This window comes from Dendropsophus ebraccatus, chromosome 11 (genome assembly GCF_027789765.1).
Source record: "Dendropsophus ebraccatus isolate aDenEbr1 chromosome 11, aDenEbr1.pat, whole genome shotgun sequence".
Lineage (NCBI taxonomy): Eukaryota > Metazoa > Chordata > Amphibia > Anura > Hylidae > Dendropsophus > Dendropsophus ebraccatus.
In genome coordinates, this window is record NC_091464.1 from 34,705,109 (window position 1) to 34,726,469 (window position 21,361).

The following is a 21,361-nucleotide window of genomic DNA, read 5'->3' on the forward strand; positions in this document are numbered from 1 at the left end:
CATACAGTCATATAGAGGTGGACGCACTGTACACAGGCTCTGTACACCATATACATTACAGTGCAGTTATATCAAGTGACTCACAGGGGACGTCTTCTCTGATCGGAGTTCTTCCCTTTTCATCTTCTTCATCTGCCCTGGGCCATTATGAGAACTTTTCCGAGCCACGAATCCACAGAATCTGCCAGACAGACATATTAGGCTCCTCACTCCTCACCATCCTCATCTCTCTACACACTGCACATCTGTACTGTCCCCTTTACACCCTCATTTAGTAGGTAGCCCTGACACTATGTGACCCCCTTTACAGTACATGCCCCCCTCTGTGCATGCCCTATTGTATACACCCCCCAATGTTTCCCCCTTATAGATGCCCCCCCTGTGTTGTCCCTCTTATAGATGCCCCCCTGTGTTGTCCCTCTTATAGATGCCCCCCCCATGTTATCCCCCATATAGATGGCCCCCCATTTATCCCCCTTACAGATGCCCCCCATGTTGTCACCTCCTCCTGCCCCTTCATCAACATACTACCATCCCTTCATCTTCCTGCCCTTTCATAATCATACTACAAACACCTCCATCATAATACTACCACCCCCTTCATCCTCCTGCCCTTTCATCATACCACTACACCCCTCATCATCCTCTTGTTCCTTCATCCTCATACCACTACACCCCTCATCATCCTCTTGTTCCTTCATCCTCATACCACTACACCCCTCATCATCCTCTTGGTTCATCATCATACCACTACACCCCTCATCATCCTCTTGTTCCATCATCATACCACTACATCCCCATCATCCTCTTGTTCCATCATCCTCATACCACTACATCCCTCATCATCCTCTTGTTCCTTCATCCTCATACCACTACATCCTCATCATCCTCTTGTTCCATCATACCACTACACCCCCATCACCCTCTTGTCCCATCATCATACCACTACACCCCCATCATCCTCTTGTTCCATCATCATACCACTACACCCCTCATCATCCTCTTGTTCCATCATCATACCACTACATCCTCATCATCCTCTTGTTCCATCATACCACTACACCCCCATCACCCTCTTGTCCCATCATCATACCACTACACCCCCATCATCCTCTTGTTCCTTCATCATCATACCACTACACCCCTCATCATCCTCTTGTTCCCTCATCATCATACCACTACACCCCTCGTCATCCTCTTGTTCCCTCATCATCATACCACTACACCCCCCATCATCCTCTTGTTCCTTCATCCTCATACCACTACATCCTCATCATCCTCTTGTTCCTCCATCATCATACCACTACAACCCCATCATCCTCTTGTTCCATCATCATCATACCACTAAACCCCCATCATCCTCTTGTTCCTTCATCATCATACCACTACACCCCCATCATCCTCTTATTCCATCATCATCATCATCATACCACTACACCCCTCATCATCCTCTTGTTCCTTCATCATCATACCACTACATCCCCATCATCCTCTTATTCCTTCATCATCATACCACTACACCCCCCATCATCCTCTTGTTCCTCCATCATCATACCACTACACCCCCATCATCCTCTTGTTCCATCATCATCATACCACTACATCCCCATCATCCTCTTGTTCCATCATCATACCACTACACCCCCCATCATCCTCTTGTTCCTTCATCATCATACCACTACATCCCCATCATCCTCTTGTTCCATCATCATACCACTACACCCCCCATCATCCTCTTGTTCCTCCATCATCATACCACTACACCCTCATTATCCTCTTGTTCCATCATCATACCACTACACCCCACATCATGCCCTTTAAAACAAAAAAATCTATACTCACCTGAATGGTTCCTCTAATCTTCTAGCCACGCGCGCTGGCGGGATTTTCGCGGCGGCGGCGGGGCTTCCAGTGGAGGGGGCGGAGCTTCACGGGACCTGTTTTTTTTTCTGCCTAGGTGATGCTCCCAGCCCCACAAGTCAGCTGGGGGCCGGTCCCAGCCTCCCTCTTGTGATCGCAGGCAAAACATTGCTTGCGATCACAAGAGGGAGTGGGAGGGGAGGGGAGCAGTACAGTGGCAAGGGGGGGCCTCGCGGGCCCCCCCTTGGTAGCGGCCCGGACGCGGCAGCGACCGCTGCGACCGTGGTAGCTACACCACTGATGGGGAAGCTTGATGTCATGTGTTTTCAGTCGTTATCATCATCATCATAAGCTTTACAACAATTGAACAGCTTTATTAACCTGCCAGAGACAAAACACGGTCTGATTTGCCCAAAGCAACCAATCACAGCTCACCTTTCATATCTTAAAAAGATCTTATAAAATTAAAGCTGAGCTCTGATTGGTTGCTATGGGCAAGTTAGACTGTCTAAATTTCGCATGGCAACCAATCACAATTCAGCTTTTATTTTACCATAGTAATATGAGAAACGAAAGCTGAGCTGTGATTGGTTGCTATGGGCCACATCAAACAGTATTATTTAGTGTTCTTAGTGTGGCCTAACCATAAGCTGTTTGCTTGGTTACAAGTGTGTTTAGTGACCTCTGCAGTAAAGTGCATTGCCAGTCATTAGTGGGTTAATGCTTCAGATGTGTTTACCTGCAGTAACCATGGCAACCGTGCACTGTGATGACAAGCGCTTATGTCATAAAGAGGGTTCCATAAAGCAATGCACCGCGCCCTGATCAGTGCCATCTTGGATGCGCCAGAGGACCTTGAGCTTGTATACTTTACTGCCCCCTACCCTTGATGTAATTTGGAGGTTCTAGCAGGGGTAAAGGGGTGGTCTGCTTTGGACTGCCCCCTCATCATGTCTACACCTTCTTGAGAAGTGGACCTGGATCTGTGAGGAAGAAGAGATACATCCACCTAGCCATCAATAAGGTGACAGATATTGCAGCCAGATCTCTCTTACTTCCAGTTTATTATATTTATATTATGGTATAACCCTCTGAGCCCAGGGGAGGGGCAACTCTCCAGCCATGGCTCCCTCGAGGTTTCCCCCACAGGGGGTTTTTCCTCGCCTGAGTGCTGGAGGGTGACTCTTTGTGAGTCGGGGGTCTGCCATTTTCAATGTCATGTCATTTTAAATAAAATTGGGACCCTTTGACACCTGATTACAATGTGTTGTGTCTTTACTTTGCGTTCTTTGGTTTAACATATTTTGCTTGGGAGTTGGGGATCCATCACATATTGCAGAGTCATAAAGCTGGACATCTGCCTGCTACACAGATCTATCACCTGCACAATGAGCGGAAGTGGGATGGAGCAGTGGATAGTAAAATTCAAAAGGTTTTTTCAAGTGACAGGGTCACACCAATGATAGCATATCATAGCAACATGGACACCACCATAGATATACATCATATATACACAACCCAGTGGCTCACACACACCCATACACACCCATACATCCAGGTGTGGCCTAGGTAGCTGTCCCCTCCTCCTGCAAAATCCATAGGATAGGGGATATTAGCTGATTAGTGGGGGTGCAGTGGTCACGAGAATGTGGGGAACGTGTCCCCCTTAAATAAACAGTAGGGACTGGGCTTCATTAATTCTCTATAGGTCTTGTTATCCCTTATCCTGTGAATAACTTTGGGAGAGGAGTATGTTCTCATGTAGTATATGGCTGGACCCAGTCTAGTTTTTTTTTTTTTTTTTTTTTTTTTAGAAATATGGCATATGGCATTTTTGGGGGTCCAAAAACGCAGAGACCAGATGTTAGCTGATAGTCAATGGGGAAAAGCTAAAGCGCAAAACCCATAGGACATTTTTCTGCTATGTTTTTTTTTTTCTTTTCTGAAATCATAGCAGGCCATGTGTTTGGTGTTTTGCCACAGACTTCTATGGGGGGGAATATTGTCCTGTCTATATGAAAATTATTATTTTTTTCCCCCCAGTCCTTCAACAGCAAACCTGAAATCACATGACAAATCACATGAAAAACAAAAAAACAAAAACACTGGGGATAAAACGCTAAAAGTAATTTACACTAAAAGGAGAAGATGGGAGAAAAAGTGCCCGAAAAAAACACCAAAAAGCAGGAAAATGTGCAACAGTCTTATTCTTGGTTCAGATTTATAGTGAATTCAGTAGAATTCAATGAGCACTCTGGCGATTTTTTTTCCTTTCAAATCAGCTGGTGTCCAAAAGTTATAAAGACTTGTATTTCACTTTCATTTAAAAATCCAGTACTTATCAGCTGCTGTATGTCCTGCAGGAAGTGGTGTATTCTCTCCAGTCTGACACAGTGCTCTCTGCTGCCATCTCTGTTCATGACATGAACTGTCCAGAGCAGGAGAGGTTTTCTATGGGGATTTGCTACTGCTCTGGACAGTTCCTGTCATAGACAGAGGTGGCAGCAGAGACTGTGCACTGTGTCAGCCTGGAAAGACTTCACTTCATGCAGAACATATAGCAGCTGATAAGTACTGGAAGACTTTGAAATAGAAGTAATTTACAAATCTATATATATATTTCAGATACCAGTTGGTTTGAGAAGAAAAAAAGGTTTTTGCCAGAGTACCTCTTTAAATTAAATAAAAAAGTCAATTAGCTTGACAGTGGAAACTTAGACTAGACAGTGTAAAAATGCACCATATTAAGGTCTCGTTTTTACTCTTTTCGCTCCCTGACAGATACCTTCCCATATAGTTATGATAGACGCCACTGCATACCATCTGTTCTACATAGACTCCCATAGACTCATACTGCAATACCTCCCGTTCTTGCTTTTTGTCCCCCAGGGGGACTTCAAATTAATATAAATGTAAAAAGGAAAAAAAAAGGATTTTTTTTTTTTATAAAAAGAAATCCTCCCCTAATAAAAGGGATTTCTCCTTTCAAAAAACTTATGTGGCATGTTATGCTGTTTGCATAGAGTGACTGACAAGTTACTAGCGGTGAGCTGGCATCGCTGGTCACATACACAGTTCTGTGCAAAGTCACTATAGTAATGTGAAAGGTTTGGCGCTGGTTATATCTGGTATATGTAGGATGGGCCCCTAGTAATAAATTAATTGGTGGGCCCAATGTACCCCAGCCCGACACTGCTGTCCACCAACAATACCATGCATTTTTGAGCAGCGAGACCACCAAGAAATCCCTTATACCAGAGGTCCTCTGTCAGCTGTCCGGACCCCTGCTACAGCCGCGCTCTGCACAGTAATTATGAGCGCTCGTAACGAGCGCTCATAGTTACTGTGCAGCAGCACTGACCGAGAGGGAGCCATTGTCTAACTCCGTCGGTCACCCCTCACTGGCCGCAGCGGTCATTTGAGTGACGTCACTATGCCGGCACCAGGACAAGGAGAGAGCGGCATCTTGTGACCGCTGCAGTGCGGCAACAAGAGGGAAGAGAAGGGGAGACACCGGATCCAGGTGAGTATAAGTGTTTGTTTTCTCTGCTATATGGGAAGGGGAGAGCTCACAGGGGGGCTATATACTACTGGGGGAGAGCGCACAGGGGGGCTATATACTACGGGGGGAGAGCGCACAGGGGGGCTATACACTACTGGGGGAGAGAGCACAGGGGGGCTATACACAACAGAGGGAGAGCGCACTGGTGGGCTATATACTACTGGGGGAGAGCGCACAGGGGGGCTATATACTACGGGGGAGAGTGCACAGGGGGGCTATACACTACTGGGGGAGAGAGCACAGGGGGGCTATACACAACAGAGGGAGAGCGCACTGGTGGGCTATATACTACTGGGGGAGAGCGCACAGAGGGGCTATTTGCAACAGGGGGAGAGCGCACTGGGGCAGGGGTGATTCTAGCCTCTCTGCTGCCCGAGGCGAACTATAGGATGACGCCCCCCCTGGTCAATCCGCCCACATTATAATCCACTACTGCCCCCCCCCCCCCACTGCTGTCCCCAATAAACATAATGTTTGGTCCCTTGCTGCACAGAGGATGTCAGGAGAGGAGGGGGCTGATCTTATAGGGGAGGTCACAGCAGCACAGAGGAGGTCAGGAGAGGAGGGTGCTAATCCTATAGGAGAGGTCCCAGCCGCACAGAGGATGTCAGGAGAGGAGGGTGCTAATCCTATAGGAGAGGTCCCAGCAGCACAGAGGATGTCAGGAGAGGAGGGTGCTAATCCTAGAGGAGAAGTCCCAGCAGCACAGAGGATGTCAGGAGAGGAGGGTGCTGATCTTTTAGGAGATGGTCCCCCTCTTCCCCCCTTATAGATGGACCCCCTCTTCCCCCCCTTATAGATGGTCCCCTCTCCCTTATAGATGGTCCCCCTCTCCCCCCCTTATAGATGGTCCCCCTCTCCCCCTCCCTTATAGATGGTCCCCCTCTCCCCCTCCCTTATAGATGGTCCCCCTCTTTCCCCTCCCTTATAGATGGTCCCCCTCTTTCCCCTCCCTTATAGATGGTCCCCCTCTCGCCTCTCCTTCCCCCCCTTATAGATGGTCCCCCTCTTCCCTCTCCCTTATATATGGTCCCCCCCCTGCACAGCAGATAAAATAAAAACAAAAAACAGCACACAACTCACCTGCCATCCGTTCCCCCGTCGAGCCTCTCTGGTCTGGTCCCGGCTGATGTGCGGCTGCCCGGGGTGTCCCGTCCTGTCCCCGGCAGCGCGCGCATCAGAGAGCTCCCCGTGCGCCTGTGGCTGTGACTTCCAGTGCACAGGGAGCTCTCTGATGCGCGCGCTGCCGGGGACAGGACGGGACACCCCCGGAAGCCGCACATCAGCCGGGGGACTAAAGGCTGCATTCCCACGTTCCGTAGAATGCCGATACCGGAGACCCCCGAGCCTGGACAGCATCTGTAATTAGATGCTGGGAGCGGGGGAGACTGTATTCATAAGCGCCGCGCTGTAGTAACAGCACCGCGTGGCTGATTCATTACACCGCGGCGCTTATGAATACAGTCTCCCCCGCTCCCAGCATCTAATTACAGATGCTGCCCGGGTGCGGGGGTCTCTGGTACATGGTACAATCAGTGGCGGATTATAATGTGAGCGGCCGCCCGAACCGCCCATATTATAATCTGCCACTGAATGCCGCCCCTAGGGGCGTAGCTAATGTCTCTTGGGCCCTGGTGCAAGAGGTCAACTTGGGCCCCCCCTTTCTTGATGCTATTGGTATATATATATATATATATATATCTCAAGACTGATATTACCAATAATACCAGTATACAGGAAATATTATCACCGCCATACTGTTACTAAACAAATCCTGTTTACTGAGACCAATATTGCCAATATTACCAGTACACAAGGGGAAATATTACCGCCACACCACAACCATCACCACCATATTGTTACTGACCAAATCCAGTATACTAAATCCAATAAAACACAGTACCAGATAACAAGTAACAAATAATACCACCTCATAGTGACTAACACCACCGCTGCTACTGAATATAATCCTCTGTACATAGACCAATATCACTTCATACAGTCATATAGAGGTGGACGCACTGTACACAGGATCTATACACCATATACATTACAGTGCAGTTATATCAAGTGACTCACAGGGGACGTCTTCTCTGATCGGAGTTCTTCCCTTTTCATCTTCTCCATCTGTTGTGGGCGATTTTGAGAACTTCTCTGGGCCACGAATCCACAGAATCTGCCAGACAGACATATTAGGCTCCTCACACTGACACCATCCTCATCTCTCTACAAACTGCACATCTGTACTGTCCCCTTTACACCCTCATTTAGTAGGTAGCCCTGACACTATGTGACCCCCCTTAAAGTACATGCCCCCCCCTCTGTGCATGCCCTATTGTATACACCCCCCATGTAGTCCACCTTATAGATGGCCCCCAATGTTTCCCCCTTATAGATGGCCCCCTGTGTTGTCCCTCTTATAGATGCCCCCCATGTTATCCCCCATATAGATGGCCCCCCATGTTGTCCCCTCCTCCTGCCCCTTTATCACCATACTACTACCCCTTTCATCCTCCTGCCCTTTCATAATCATACTACAAACACCTCAACCATAATACTACCACCCCCTTCATCCTCCTGCCCTTTCATCATCATACCAGTACACCCTTCATCATCCTCTTGTTCCTTAATCATCATACCACTACACCCTTTATCATCCTCTTGTTCCTTAATCATCATACCACTACACCCTCATCATCATACCACTACACCCCCCATCATCCTCTTGTTCCATCATCATACCACTACACCCTCATCATCATACCACTACACCCCCCATCATCCTCTTGTTCCTTAATCATCATACCACTACACCCTCATCATCATACCACTACACCCCCATCATCCTCTTGTTCCATCATACCACTACACCCCCATCATCCTCTTGTTCCATCATCATCATCATACCACTACACCCCCCATCATCCTCTTGTTCCATCATACCACTACACCCCCCATCATCCTCTTGTTCCATCATACCACTACACCCCCATCATCCTCTTGTTCCATCATCATCATCATCATACCACTACACCCCCCATCATCCTCATGTTCCATCATCATCATACCACTACACCCCCCATCATCATCATACCACTACACCCCCCATCATCCTCTTGTTCCATCATCATCATCATACCACTACACCCCCCATCATCCTCTTGTTCCATCATCATACCACTACACCCTCATCATCCTCTTGTTCCACCACCATACCACTACACCCCCATCATCCTCTTGTTCCACCACCATACCACTACACCCCCCATCATCCTCTTGTTCCACCATCATACCACTACACCCCCATCATCCTCTTGTTCCATCATCATACCACTACACCCCCCATCATCCTCTTGTTCCACCATCATACCACTATACCCCTCATCATCCTCTTGTTCCATCATACCACTACACCCCCCATCATCCTCTTGTTCCACCATCATACCACTACACCCCCCATCATCCTCTTGTTTCATCATACCACTACACCCCCCATCATCCTCTTGTTCCACCATACCACTGCACCCCCATCATCATACCATTACACCCCCCATCATCCTCTTGTTCCATCATCATACCATTACACCCCTCATCATCCTCTTGTTCCATCACCATACCACTATACCCCCCATCATCCTCTTGTTCCATCACCATACCCCTCATCATCCTCTTGTTCCATCACCATACCACTACACCCCCATCATCCTCTTGTTCCTTTACCATACCACTACACCCCCATCATCCTCTTGTTCCATCATCATACCACTACACCCCCCATCATCCTCTTGTTCCACCATCATACCACTATACCCCTCATCATCCTCTTGTTCCATCATACCACTACACCCCCATCATCCTCTTGTTCCATCACCATACCACTACACCCCCATCATCCTCTTGTTCCACCACCATACCACTACACCCCCCATCATCCTCTTGTTCCTTCATCATACCACTACACCCTCATCATCATACCACTACACCCCTCATCATCATACCACTACACCCCCCATCATCCTCTTGTTCCACCACCATACCACTACACCCACCATCATCCTCTTGTTCCTTCATCATACCACTACACCCCCCATCATCCTCTTGTTCCACCACCATACCACTACACCCCCATCATCCTCTTGTTCCACCACCATACCACTACACCCCCATCATGCCCTTTAAAACAAAAAAATCTTTACTCACCTGAATGGTTCCTCTAGTCTTCTTGTCACGCGCGCTGGCGGGCTTACCGCGGCTGGGGGCGGGGCTTCCAGCGGAGGGGGCGGGGCTTCGCGGGACCTGTTTTTTTGCCGTCAAGATGCTCCCAGCCCCGCAAGTCAGCTGCGGGCCGTCCCAGCCTCCTCTTGTGATCGCAGGCAAAACATTGCTTGCGGTCACAAGAGGGAGTGGGAGGCGGGCAGTACAGTGGCAGTACAGTAGCGGCCCGGTCGCGGCGACCGCTGCGACCGTGGTAGCTACGCCACTGAATGCCGCCCCCATGATAACAGCTGGTGGCGCCGCCTGAGGCAGACGACTCAGGTCGCCTCATCATTGCGGCGCCACTGCACTGGGGGGCTATATACTACTGGGGGAGAGCGCACAGGGGGGCTTTATACTACAAGGGGGAGAGTGCACAGGGGGGATATCTACTACTGGGGTACAGCACACAGAGGGGTATGTACTACAGGGGGAGAGCACACGGGGCTATATACTACAGGGGGAGAGCGCACAGAGGACTATATACTACAGGGGGAGAGCGCACAGGGAGGCTATATACTACAGGGGGAGAGCGCACAGGGGGCTATATACTACAGGGGGAGAGCACACCCCTGTGTATACTAGAGGGGGAAAGCACACAGTAGGGCTATAGGCTATATGGGAGGGGGAGAGCAAACGGAGGGCTATATACTACTGGTGGAGAGCACACGGGGCTATATACTATGGGGAAGAGCGCAGATGGGGGCTATATACTACTGGGGGAGAGCACATGGGACTATATACTATGGGGGAAAGCGCACAGGGGTGCTATATACTACTGAAGGAGAGTGCATTGGGGTGATATACTACTGGGGGAGAGCGCACGGGGGGGCTATATACTACTGGGGCAGTCACCCCCTTTGTACCTAATTTCAAAGGGCCAGTGAGAAAAAATGACAGTTTTCTCACTAATAAGCATCAATTCTGTATGTAAATAGTTCAACAATGTTTGTGAAAAGTAACAAAAAACTTTTACTACTAAAGCTCGGACCTTCAACTGACAAAAGACCCCGGTAAGTGTCCCTTCACTAAAAGTTGTGGAGTCCCCCTGCTTTATACGGTAAGACGACCAGAATATAAGCTTAAGAAGGGTGATGAGAACTCATATGAAGAGGGGGTGACAATATCACTTTAAGGCGACAGGCATGGGGGACAGAATGTCCTTGCATGGGGTAAGGCAATCTAGCTTGTCTGTAATTATTTTAGATACATTGTAGATCATTTAAGGACAATCTTGACCTTGAATGGAAGTAGGAATGCAATTCTTTGTATGCCCACTCCTGACCTAGGTGTTAACAGTAGAACGTTAAAGTCAATAGCAAACGTTTTGAAGAAAAGCTGCTCAGAAGTGATACTTGTATTGTAAATGTTGTGAAACTGTTAATTTCAAGACGTCAGAGAGGGAATTTTTTTGTTTGTAAAACTGTAGACTCAAAACCCAGATGCAGGATAATCCTTAAACTTCCCTCATCTTTCATCACCAGCAAATCACATTTGCTTTCATTTCTGCTTTGTATTTCCCCCTCAACACATGCTAGACAGTCGAGAGTCAAAAATGAGACAGATTTTTTTGTTTCTTTACAGAATTCACCATGTCGGATAACTAGTGATAGACTTTTATAGTTCAGGTCTTTATTAAAACTAAATATATTTATTATTATTATTATTTTTTATGTTTAGTAATGTAATTTTACATGTAATTTTTTATGTTTTTACACTTTTATTTCTTCAACTTTTTAACCAGTCCCATAAGGGTACTTACACATGCAGTTATCTGGTCACGCCCAGTACGCTGCACTACTATTGTAGTACAATGTATTATCCCTGCCAGCATTATGCCTTTGACAGTGCTGTTGCACTTTGTTTTTTTGTCAGCATTATGCCTGACTGTATACCAGCACTTACATGGCAAACCTGGGGTCCTTCAAAAAGCCCCCTGGCTGCCATGGAAACACAACATCACCTATTAATAATGTAAGGCTGGGTTCACACTACATTTTTGCAATCCGTTTTTTGCAAAAAATGGATGAAAAACGGATGGAAAAAAACGGATGCAACTCTGTGCATCCGTTTGTTTTTTTGCAAAAAATGGATTGCAAAAACGTAGTGTGAACCCAGCCTTATCGGGTGGCAAAGCTGCTGCTGTGAAAAGGGGCTTAGTCTAAGGGTTAAATATTAGGCAACACTGCTGTGTGGTACATAAAGCCTCACCTAGTGGAAGAGAGATTTAAAGCAAATTTGTACCCACATCCAAGATCTGTCCTGGGGTCCGTTTTGCAGGTGATACAGTTATTCTCCTAAAAATCATTTTTAATCTAGCAGTGCTGTGTCAAAGAGGTGTGGCCTAGAACACCCGTGCCCTAGGTCTTCGATGCCTCTCCTTTCCTCCTCCTCCTTGCCCTCCTCCTCATTAGGAACTCCTCTTCATTCTTCCTCTTAAGAGTTTTCAAAATCCTGTGCATGCGCTATTGCGAGCCACAGAACTTACAGGACAAGGAAGAGGAATCCTGCCTGGGGGCGTTACTAAGGATGAGAAGAGCGGGGAGGAGGAACGCAGGGACGGTGCAGACCACCGGTACTCTAGGCTACACCTCTTTGACACAGAACTGCTAGATTAAAAGATTTTTTTTAGGAGAATAACTCCATCACCTGCCGAACGAACCCCAAGATAGATCTTGGATTGAAGGCAGCTATGCAACGGTACAATTGGTTTTGGGGGGTGGATTATTGGCACAGATTCACTATAAAAAGAGTTGACTTCTAGACAAGTATGAAAGGCCTTACACCTATCTCGACCAACCACCACTGTATTGGCGTCACTCAGCACCATCTGGCAAGTGACTGGTCATCCACACGTGGGCACAACACATAACTGACCCATGATGGGTGGAGGGGTATGTTACAGGTGCTTAGCTGAGAGTTTGTTCTAGCATCTAGCACTGATTAAAATTTCTGGTGTCTTGATGACATGTCCCGGCCAAGCAGACAGAAGTGAAATACCAATGTTACAGCAATAGCTGCTTGTCCACCTATATAAGAAGTCTAGGCAGTAGTTGTATATATCTCACCAGAAGGCTTGTCACTATCTACTTTTTTTGCATGTGAATCTTTCCAACATAATTCTTAAGTAGAGATGATCGAACAGCGGAAATTTTCAGGTTTGTTCAAACTCGAACCTTCGGAATTTGATTCCTGCTGCCTTCCCGTTCTGTGGGAAAGGTGGAGACAGCCCGAGTACCGCCTGGAAAACAAGGCTACAGCCTAGGCTGTATCCCTGTTTTCCAGGCGGTACTCAGGCTGTCTTAAAGGGGCAGTTTGGCGCTCAGAAATTATTCACAGAATAACACACATTACAAAGTTATACAACTTTGTAATGTATGTTATGTCTGTGAATCGCCCCGTTCCCCGTGTCCCACCACCCCCACCCGTGTACCCGGAAGTGTTGGTGCATTATACATTACCTGATCCGTGTTGAGGGCCATCCGCCATCTTGTGCCAAACGTCATCTTCGGACGGACGGCTGAGTCGCTGCCGCCCGTCCCCCCTCCGCCGTGTCACAACTGTGCTCAGCGATTGGCTGAACACAGTTATGCTCAGCCAATCGTGGCTGAGCGGCTGATGACGCGACCGCGTCATCAGCTGCTCAGCCGCGATTGGCTGAGCACAGTTATGCTCAGCCAATCGCAGCTGAGCATGGGACGACGCTGCAGAGGGCGGCCGGCATTCGGGACAGTCGGAGCTGTTCACCGTCCGCCCAAAAGAAGACGTCACTCGCTGAAGATCGGAGACGGGTGTCGGCACGTGACAGGTGAGTATAGCGCACCACACTTCTGGGTACACGGGTGGGGGTGGTGGGAAACACGGGAAAAGGGGCCATTCACAGACATAACATACATTACAAAGTTGTATAACTTTGTAATGTGTGTTAGTCTGTGAATAATTTTTTACTGCCGCACTACCCCTTTAAGGACCCCTATTCACTGTTTTCTAAACTCATCCAAACCCATCACTGTCAGCAGGTTTGGCTGAAGCTATAAGGTATAAGGGGGCCTTCCGAGTCTCCACAGACAGATGATGTCAGTGGAGATAGGGGTCAGGTGTGATGGATTTTTACTCCCTGACCCTTTTGTTCTCAGAAGGATAAACCAGCACCAGAGCAATTTGGCAGTGGCATAGCCCTAACTATAGAGAACACATGGATGCTCGGTCTTTCCTAGTGTTCATGTTTATGGGCAAGATGAGAGACAACTGTCAGCCAAACAATCGTTTTCCTGACAATTATTGAAGGTATATAGGAGTCTTAACTGTGATACTGTAAAGAAAAAAATATATATAAAGCATATAACACCAGAAAACCTGATCGGAGTGCAGGAGGTTCCAGGTGACAACCATTTTTCTAATATTCTGATAATATTTACAACTATGAGGTCACATGACATGCAGCTATACAGTATATTATATATCGGCTATTAACAAGTTTCACAATAATAGTATTACCTTGTTTTTCTCCATTTGGTATTCAAAGCATGTTTCAGAAACCTCATACTGTGTATGGGGACGTTTCCAGCTCAGGATAAAATTTTCTTTAGTGTATATCACTGTGAGATTTCTTGGTGGATTTAAAATTTCTTAAAATAAAAATAAGTGTAAATAAATGATAAAGAATCAGCACAGAGAAGTTTTTCCATACTTATACAAGTAAAGCTTTATCATTGTGTGACGATCTCCCTTCCCCTCTGTGACGCAGCTCCATTAGAATCAATGGAGCTGCATCACAGAGGGGAGAGGGTTTTGCCTGCTGGCCCCCAGTCCTTCATGCCGGGCTGGTGCTCAGAAATAGACCGCCACTGTGCGCAGGAACCAGGCGCCGGTTTATTAAAAAAAAAGACCACAGCATCGGCATCCCCAAACTGGCACCAATCCACTCATGTAAAAAACGTAAAGCGATGTACCTGATGGTACATTCGCTTTAAGCTGATGTGAGCAGGTGGACAGAGAAAATATTGCAGGTGTACATGTGGTGTGAACCTAGTCCAACCAAGTATGCAGCAATGAGAACAATCCGCAGCACTCCCCTTGCGTAGTTTACATTCATTGAAAAAACAGGGTATATGCACAACGGTAAGCAACAGTTGTTTCGCTATGAAGGCTACATCACGGCCATGGTAAAGCTTTGATAGTGAAACAATTGTTGCTTACTGTCATGCATGTACCCTGTTTGCTCTGGAGTAAACGGAAACATGTTGTAGTAGTCATCCATGCTATGGTTTTCGTCCAGTCTACATAATATTAAATCAGGGGTGGATCTATGGTTAAAGACAGTGACCATGCCACTTGGTACTCCTTAAACATTTAAGTCACATCATCAAGATAAGAAGAAAAATCAATATCAATATTATTGCATAATAGGCTTATAATAGACAACATCAGGATCCGTTGCAACTGCTCCAAGAGCTCAATAAGGGGCAACACCCCGAAACAGCTGTATGTGGATGGACACCTGGCCTTGGTTTTTCCCTTGTCGTTACACTGACTTATAGGGCCACTTAATATGGTGGTTTTGGTGGTTTCCTTACAGGAGCTACCCCTCGGCTGGGTCCTTCCCGGAGGGATATCTGGCTAGTCCTGTGTTTTGAGACTCTTCAATGAGGCTTCACAGGCTCTTCTTTTGCATATTCATGTTTCCCAGGGGGCAATGCACCTAGGACTTCACTGCATTGAGTGCTTTCATTAGCAGCCGGCAGTGTTGTCGTTTGGCTGGTCTCCCTGAGATCAGTGATCTGTTTCTCTTAGAGCTCAAGGGGAGCCTGGATATGAGGAAGGTTAATTATATTCATTTAGTAGAATCTGATGCAATGTGTGGAGGTCAGCACTCCAAGACATCGGGGGATATTCATCCAACTGGTGTAAAGTAGAATTTCACCTTTCATTTTCCAAAGAGTCTGTGAGGAATGAAAGGTGGAATCTGGGGGTTTCCAGGGGCAACTGGGCCAGTTTCACTTTACACCATGTTTGATAAATCTCCCCCATAGTGCTAAAACGTAACTTTTATTAACTAAAATCTAAAGTACTGTGCGGGCAGACTGACGCGTTTCGTGCAGGTTCGCTTAGTCATGGTCCATGACTAAGTGCACTGGCATGAAGTGCATTGGTTAATAAAAGTTATGTTTTAGCACTCACTACGTCTTTGAGTGGCGGCCTCGACACATTGCATTGGATTCTACTACATAAAAGCAGAGTTTGGCCACGCTGGAGCTTAGTGCACCCTGCCTAGATCTTCATACTGTTGCCTTTTAACAAGTTTGGGTAAGCTGTTTTTTCAATTGCAAATAAATTCCATTATCTATTGAAAAAATCCAATAAAAAACAACGAATACATTGGCTACTAGGGAGATTGCTTCCATTGCCTTCTAAATCCACCTCTGATGGCAGCCTTGCTGGAATATTATTGAGTGATAAAAAACTGTTATTATACTATACAAGTAATAGGCTACTTTACCTTTCTCTGCAAGTTTGAATATGTCTTTTAACACAGTAGAACCGTTCCTATTCAAAATAATAGTCACATCATCAAAATAGTTTATGTTTAAATCCTGAAAAGAGCAGCTGCCCGTCCTCATTTCCAGATCATATATGTATTGCTGGCAGTGGATGGTTGTGCCTTGCCTGCAACAAAAACCACAGAATATTACATATTGAATCAAAAAAATTTATTACACAAATACTTCTCCAGTTCTTCTTACACTTACTGTAAAGAAACGCTGTACTTTGCATTATATGGTAGACTTTCACTATAGTCCCAGGAACATTTCATAGAGGATGTGTTGTAAACAGTGCATGTAATATTCCCTGTCATCTCACTTCTTCCTGTGAAACATGACACACGGGAAGTTATGTTCCTCTGAATCTAAAATAATTGTATGCAACATCTTCTTAGCTTGTATATGGGGAGAAAAAGATACACTAGTCATCATTCTGTGTTATTAAAAGTTCCTGCTGCCATAACTAAAGCTGGCAATGCATGGGGAGACATCAGAAAACCAATAGATCATTGAACATTACAATGTAAGGTATATACAATATAAGTTCACACAACGTATATATTCATTAAACAGAGGCCGTTATTTAAGCTGATCGCTTTCATGACTATGGAATCTTGGCCGGAGTGTATACACACTGTATACACTCCAGCCGGGATTCCATGCGGTCGCACAAATAACTGACTTGTCAGTTTTGCACAGCCATTATTCATTGAATAGCGGCCACACAAAATTGACTGTGCAGATAATGTAAAGTGCAGCTCCAGCCGTACTTTACATTTTCTCTTATGGTTAATAGGAGTGCGGGCACACCCAAATGTGCCCGTATTCCAATTAAAAAGAAGTGATGATCATCCGGCCAATGCTGCACTTCACAGACAGCGGCTGTTTTGTGACATGGCCGTGTCACAGAATGGCCACTGTCTTACAATGTGTGAACGAGGCCTAATATTGCATTGGGCTTTTTATACACTTCAAAGCTTTTAATTTTAAAATTATTATAATACCTCTGAATAATAATAATAATAATAATAATGCAGATATGCCGAAATACTAAATTATTTTGGGATTTCTTTCAGGGAAGTCACATATAAGAGCAGAGACTCCTGTTTGATGCAGTGTATGCACTGTTTTCATTGGCATTTGCTGCGCAGGCTGACCAGAGGTAACTAGATGCTGTATTCATCACCACTAAGGGCTCTATTACACGGTCCGATATTAAGGAGCAAGCTAGGTCAGGTCAGCACTTGCTTGCTCCTCGTTCCCCGCTCGCTGTCTGTGCTATTGCATGCACAGACATCGAGTGGTGGGGAGAGCAGGAGCCACGGGGAGTAGCATGAGGGGCTGCCCAGATGATCCTTAGTACATCCCACATGTACAGCATTGATCTCTATAAGCAATCAATGCAATGCTAATAGAAGTCCCCTAGGGGGACTACAAATTACTGTAAAAAACTGTAAAAAAAAGTTTTTTTTAATTATTATAAAATCCCATCCTATAATAAAAGGTTAAATTACCCTCCTTTTCACATTTCATATATAAAATGAATAAATAAAAAAAAAAATAAATAAAAATGTTTGAGATCACTGCGTGCGGAATCGCCTGAACTAATAAATGATCACATTCCTGATTTTGCACGATAAACAACGTAAGTGCAAATGAGCGTACTTACTATAAGTTCTCATTTGTGCATACCCAAATTAAGGCTAAGTTAGCTCATCTGTACTTGTATGCAGGAGCCCTAATGTATGCATCCACACTTCTGTTATCAACAGAGCATAAATATACAACCTAATTTAGCATGTATGTACACTTCATGAATTACATTAAGTTGCAGCATCTTCCATAGCCTTACCTTGATCACTGCAAATTTCAGACGAATTTTGATCTATTTCATCATTTAAAATTGGCATTACCATGAAACAAACTATGCTGGGAGTATCCTTCTCTAGAACAATGCTTATCTCTTCCCCGCATACATATGCCTGTGTAACAAACTATTGTAAATAAAAAAACAAAAATATGTTAGCCTATGGAATTCATAAGGAATGAATCTGTATTACAAACCTGTAGTGTACTCCACATACCATCATACAGGTGCATGAGCCCTTAGGGCCAGTTCACACGGAAAAAAAGCAGCAGAACTCTCCACTGCGGAATTCGTCTGCCTCAATCTCATACAGTCTGTCTATGTAAGGGCTCATATGCCTCCGCTCTCCACACCTCTCTGCTCAAAGAATTGACATGTCAATGTTTTGTGCGGAGGTGCGTGAGCCCTCCCATATATAGACTAATGACACTGAGGCAGACGGGATTCCGCGGCAGACAGTTCCGCCCCTTTTACTCCGTGTGAACTGGCCCTTATTCTGAGAAGTCATGCTAGTTGAGCCGTCTGAAGTTAAGCATCTACAGAGGAAACAGGTGTCATACCTCAGATTCATAGGCATTGTTTGCCCCTGCATTGTGCCTCTATATGACAACTCTGAATATCCAAAATCTTTCTTCAATTTGCAACTGAATGAAATATTACACAGACAGGATAATTGCTAGAGTAATGCCTATGGCAAACATAGTTGTCTATATTAAGCCCCTGGATGCCAGGGTAATCCAGCAGCATTGTGGCACAGGATGCTGAGAGGGTAGTGTAACTATACTGTACCTATTGCTGGACCTGAAAAGAATGTGCAGGATTCTGGGATTCAAAGTGTGGTGTCTGAACACCTGTTTCAAAAGACTTGTACTCTAAAGTGGAGTGGTGATGAGGTTGTATATAAGTTTCGCCACTAGATGTCATTATGTATAACTTTGTATGTATTGCACAGCTGTAGTCACTGTAGGGTTACTGTCTTGTTATCTGATTTTGTGAACCAATGAGAGATGCTGTTTTCCTTCTACCTATCTCTATCCTCTTTTCTTTGCGCACTCTCTTCTCCACCACTCACAGGGACCCTTACACACCCTGTAGGAAGTAGTCACATGGGGAGAAGCAGTGTAACAACACTTAGTCAGTTTCCTTCTGATTCTCTGAGGAGTAGGACACACACACAGACCAGGTAGGATAAAATAGAAAAAACAACAGAAGCGCTCAGAGACTGATATTATTGAATACAGTGGGATCTTTGCAAAGAGCGGTATATTCCACTTACTTCACCGTGGGGGAAAGATCCGGACCATTGATCTGACCCCCTCCAGGACGCCTGTCAGTATGCGTGCATCAATGGGCAGGTAGCCGTCATGGGTTCCAAAATAGTTTAATTACAGAAATGGATGGCAACGCGTTTCGGTGGGTATAAGATCCACCTTTTTCAAGCCAACAGAATCTACCACAAATCTATTATTTATAGCAATCATAATTACTTACATACATGATCAAACAGGAGCTGTGTGGATCTCGCGCCGGACCGGAAGTGACGCGACGCACGGCAAAACCGGAAACGCCATGCGTTCCACGATGCGCTCCACGTCAGATGACGAGACCGGAAATGTCCTGCGTTCCAGCGTGCGCTCCACCTCCGACGCGTATCTCCATCAGCTGACACAGAAAATTTAATACATATACATGGAATCACAAAATCTACATAATTATCAAGAGAACATGATTCACAAAGATCCATAAAATACATATATATACACACATATAAACATCCACCAAAAAACGGTCCCTAATCTTGGGTATTTAGTTTATACTAAAATCACTTATTGAAGTTTTAAAAAAGACTTATAATATAAAAGATTGATATGTTTATGGGATGGGGAGAAAGGAAAAGGGATAGGGGGGGGGGGGGGAGGGGCGGGGGTCAGGGAGGGAGGTAAAAAGGAACGAAGGGGGAGGGGGATATAAATATCTTATATATCTATTAATAGATAGATAAGGGGTCTGCAACTATAAATATATTTAAGGTATTTATTATAAAAATAATTTCTAGTTTTAAGTTATTTTGTTAGTGACGGGAAGGGGGGGAAAAGGGGGGGGGGGAGGAAAGAGAGCGAAGGGAACAATAGGGGAAAAGAGATTAGTCTAGTTTTAAAATATTATGTTAATGGTGGAAAAGAATAATAATAATAATAATAATAATATCTAGAGGTGGTGGGCATATAGATGAGCACTAGGCTCATATGGTAGTACATCTACCAATTATTTTTCTACTAAAATACCTGTTCTAAGGTTTCGTTTAACCCATGTGGATTCAACGTGTTCATTCTAAAAATCCAAAACATTTCTTTGTGGCAGAGGGTCCTGTAATCTCCACTTAAAATTTTCTCTATTGGTGTAACACGTAGTAGTTCATGGTTATTATTATGTACTTCAGAGAAATGTCTAGACACACTGTGCAATAAATATTTATGACGGATATTAAATCTATGTTTATTTAGTCTTTGTCGTAGTGTGTTTTTTGTACGTCCTATGTATTTTAAATTACACGGGCATTCTAGCATATATATCACAAAGCTTGAATTACACGTCAGGTGTTGTTTAATAGTATATGGAGTGTCCTCTTCAGGGATAGTAATATTTTTCCTGTTATGTACAATATGAGTACAACATTTACAACGAGTATTGCCACATCTAAAACTACCAGATGAGGCTAACCATCCGCTACTTATTTGTGTATGGGAGTTCCTCTGGATTTTAGGAACGGATGGAGCGATAAAGTTTTTAATAGTTTTACTGCGTCGAAAGACACATTGTGGTTTGTCCTCAACCAGATCTTTTAAAATGGGATCATTCAATAGGATTTCCCAATTTTTACTTAGTACTTTTTTAATCTCCTTATGCTGCGCATTATATTTGGTTATAAAGAGAGATTTTCCTTTTTCATTTTTGTTATTCTCCACATTTGATGTTGGTATTAGGCAAGCTTCTTGACTTAAACAGAATGCTTTCTCGCGTGCTCCATCTATAAGTGGGCGGGGGTATTTTTTCTTATATTATAGACCTATTAGTGAGGACCCCACTAATATATTTAATAAAAAATTGCTTGAGTTTCTGGATGAAGCCTTGAGTAATCACTGTATTTTAAAACGGGAAAAAAACTTTATTTATATTGCGGAACCCAATGTCCCATATTTTTATTTTTTACCTAAGATCCATAAATGTAGAGACTCCCCCCCTGGTAGGCCCATCATTGCCAGCATGGGGTCAGTG

At 45.0% G+C, this 21,361-nt stretch overlaps 1 protein-coding gene across 4 annotated transcripts in view; it reads right to left on the reverse strand.

Moving 5' to 3' along the window:
- Positions 1-21,361, reverse strand: part of LOC138767619 (granulocyte-macrophage colony-stimulating factor receptor subunit alpha-like) — a 47,588-nt gene that overhangs the window by 18,576 nt on the left and 7,651 nt on the right. For all 4 annotated transcript variants that reach the window (XM_069945253.1, XM_069945252.1, XM_069945251.1 and 1 more), the window contains 4 exons: positions 18,071-18,212; positions 16,426-16,543; positions 16,176-16,342; positions 14,174-14,304 (listed from right to left, as the gene is read on the reverse strand). In XM_069945253.1, the coding sequence (XP_069801354.1) occupies positions 14,174-14,304; positions 16,176-16,342; positions 16,426-16,543; positions 18,071-18,212 (558 nt within the window). The remainder of the gene's footprint in view (positions 1-14,173; positions 14,305-16,175; positions 16,343-16,425; positions 16,544-18,070; positions 18,213-21,361) is intronic.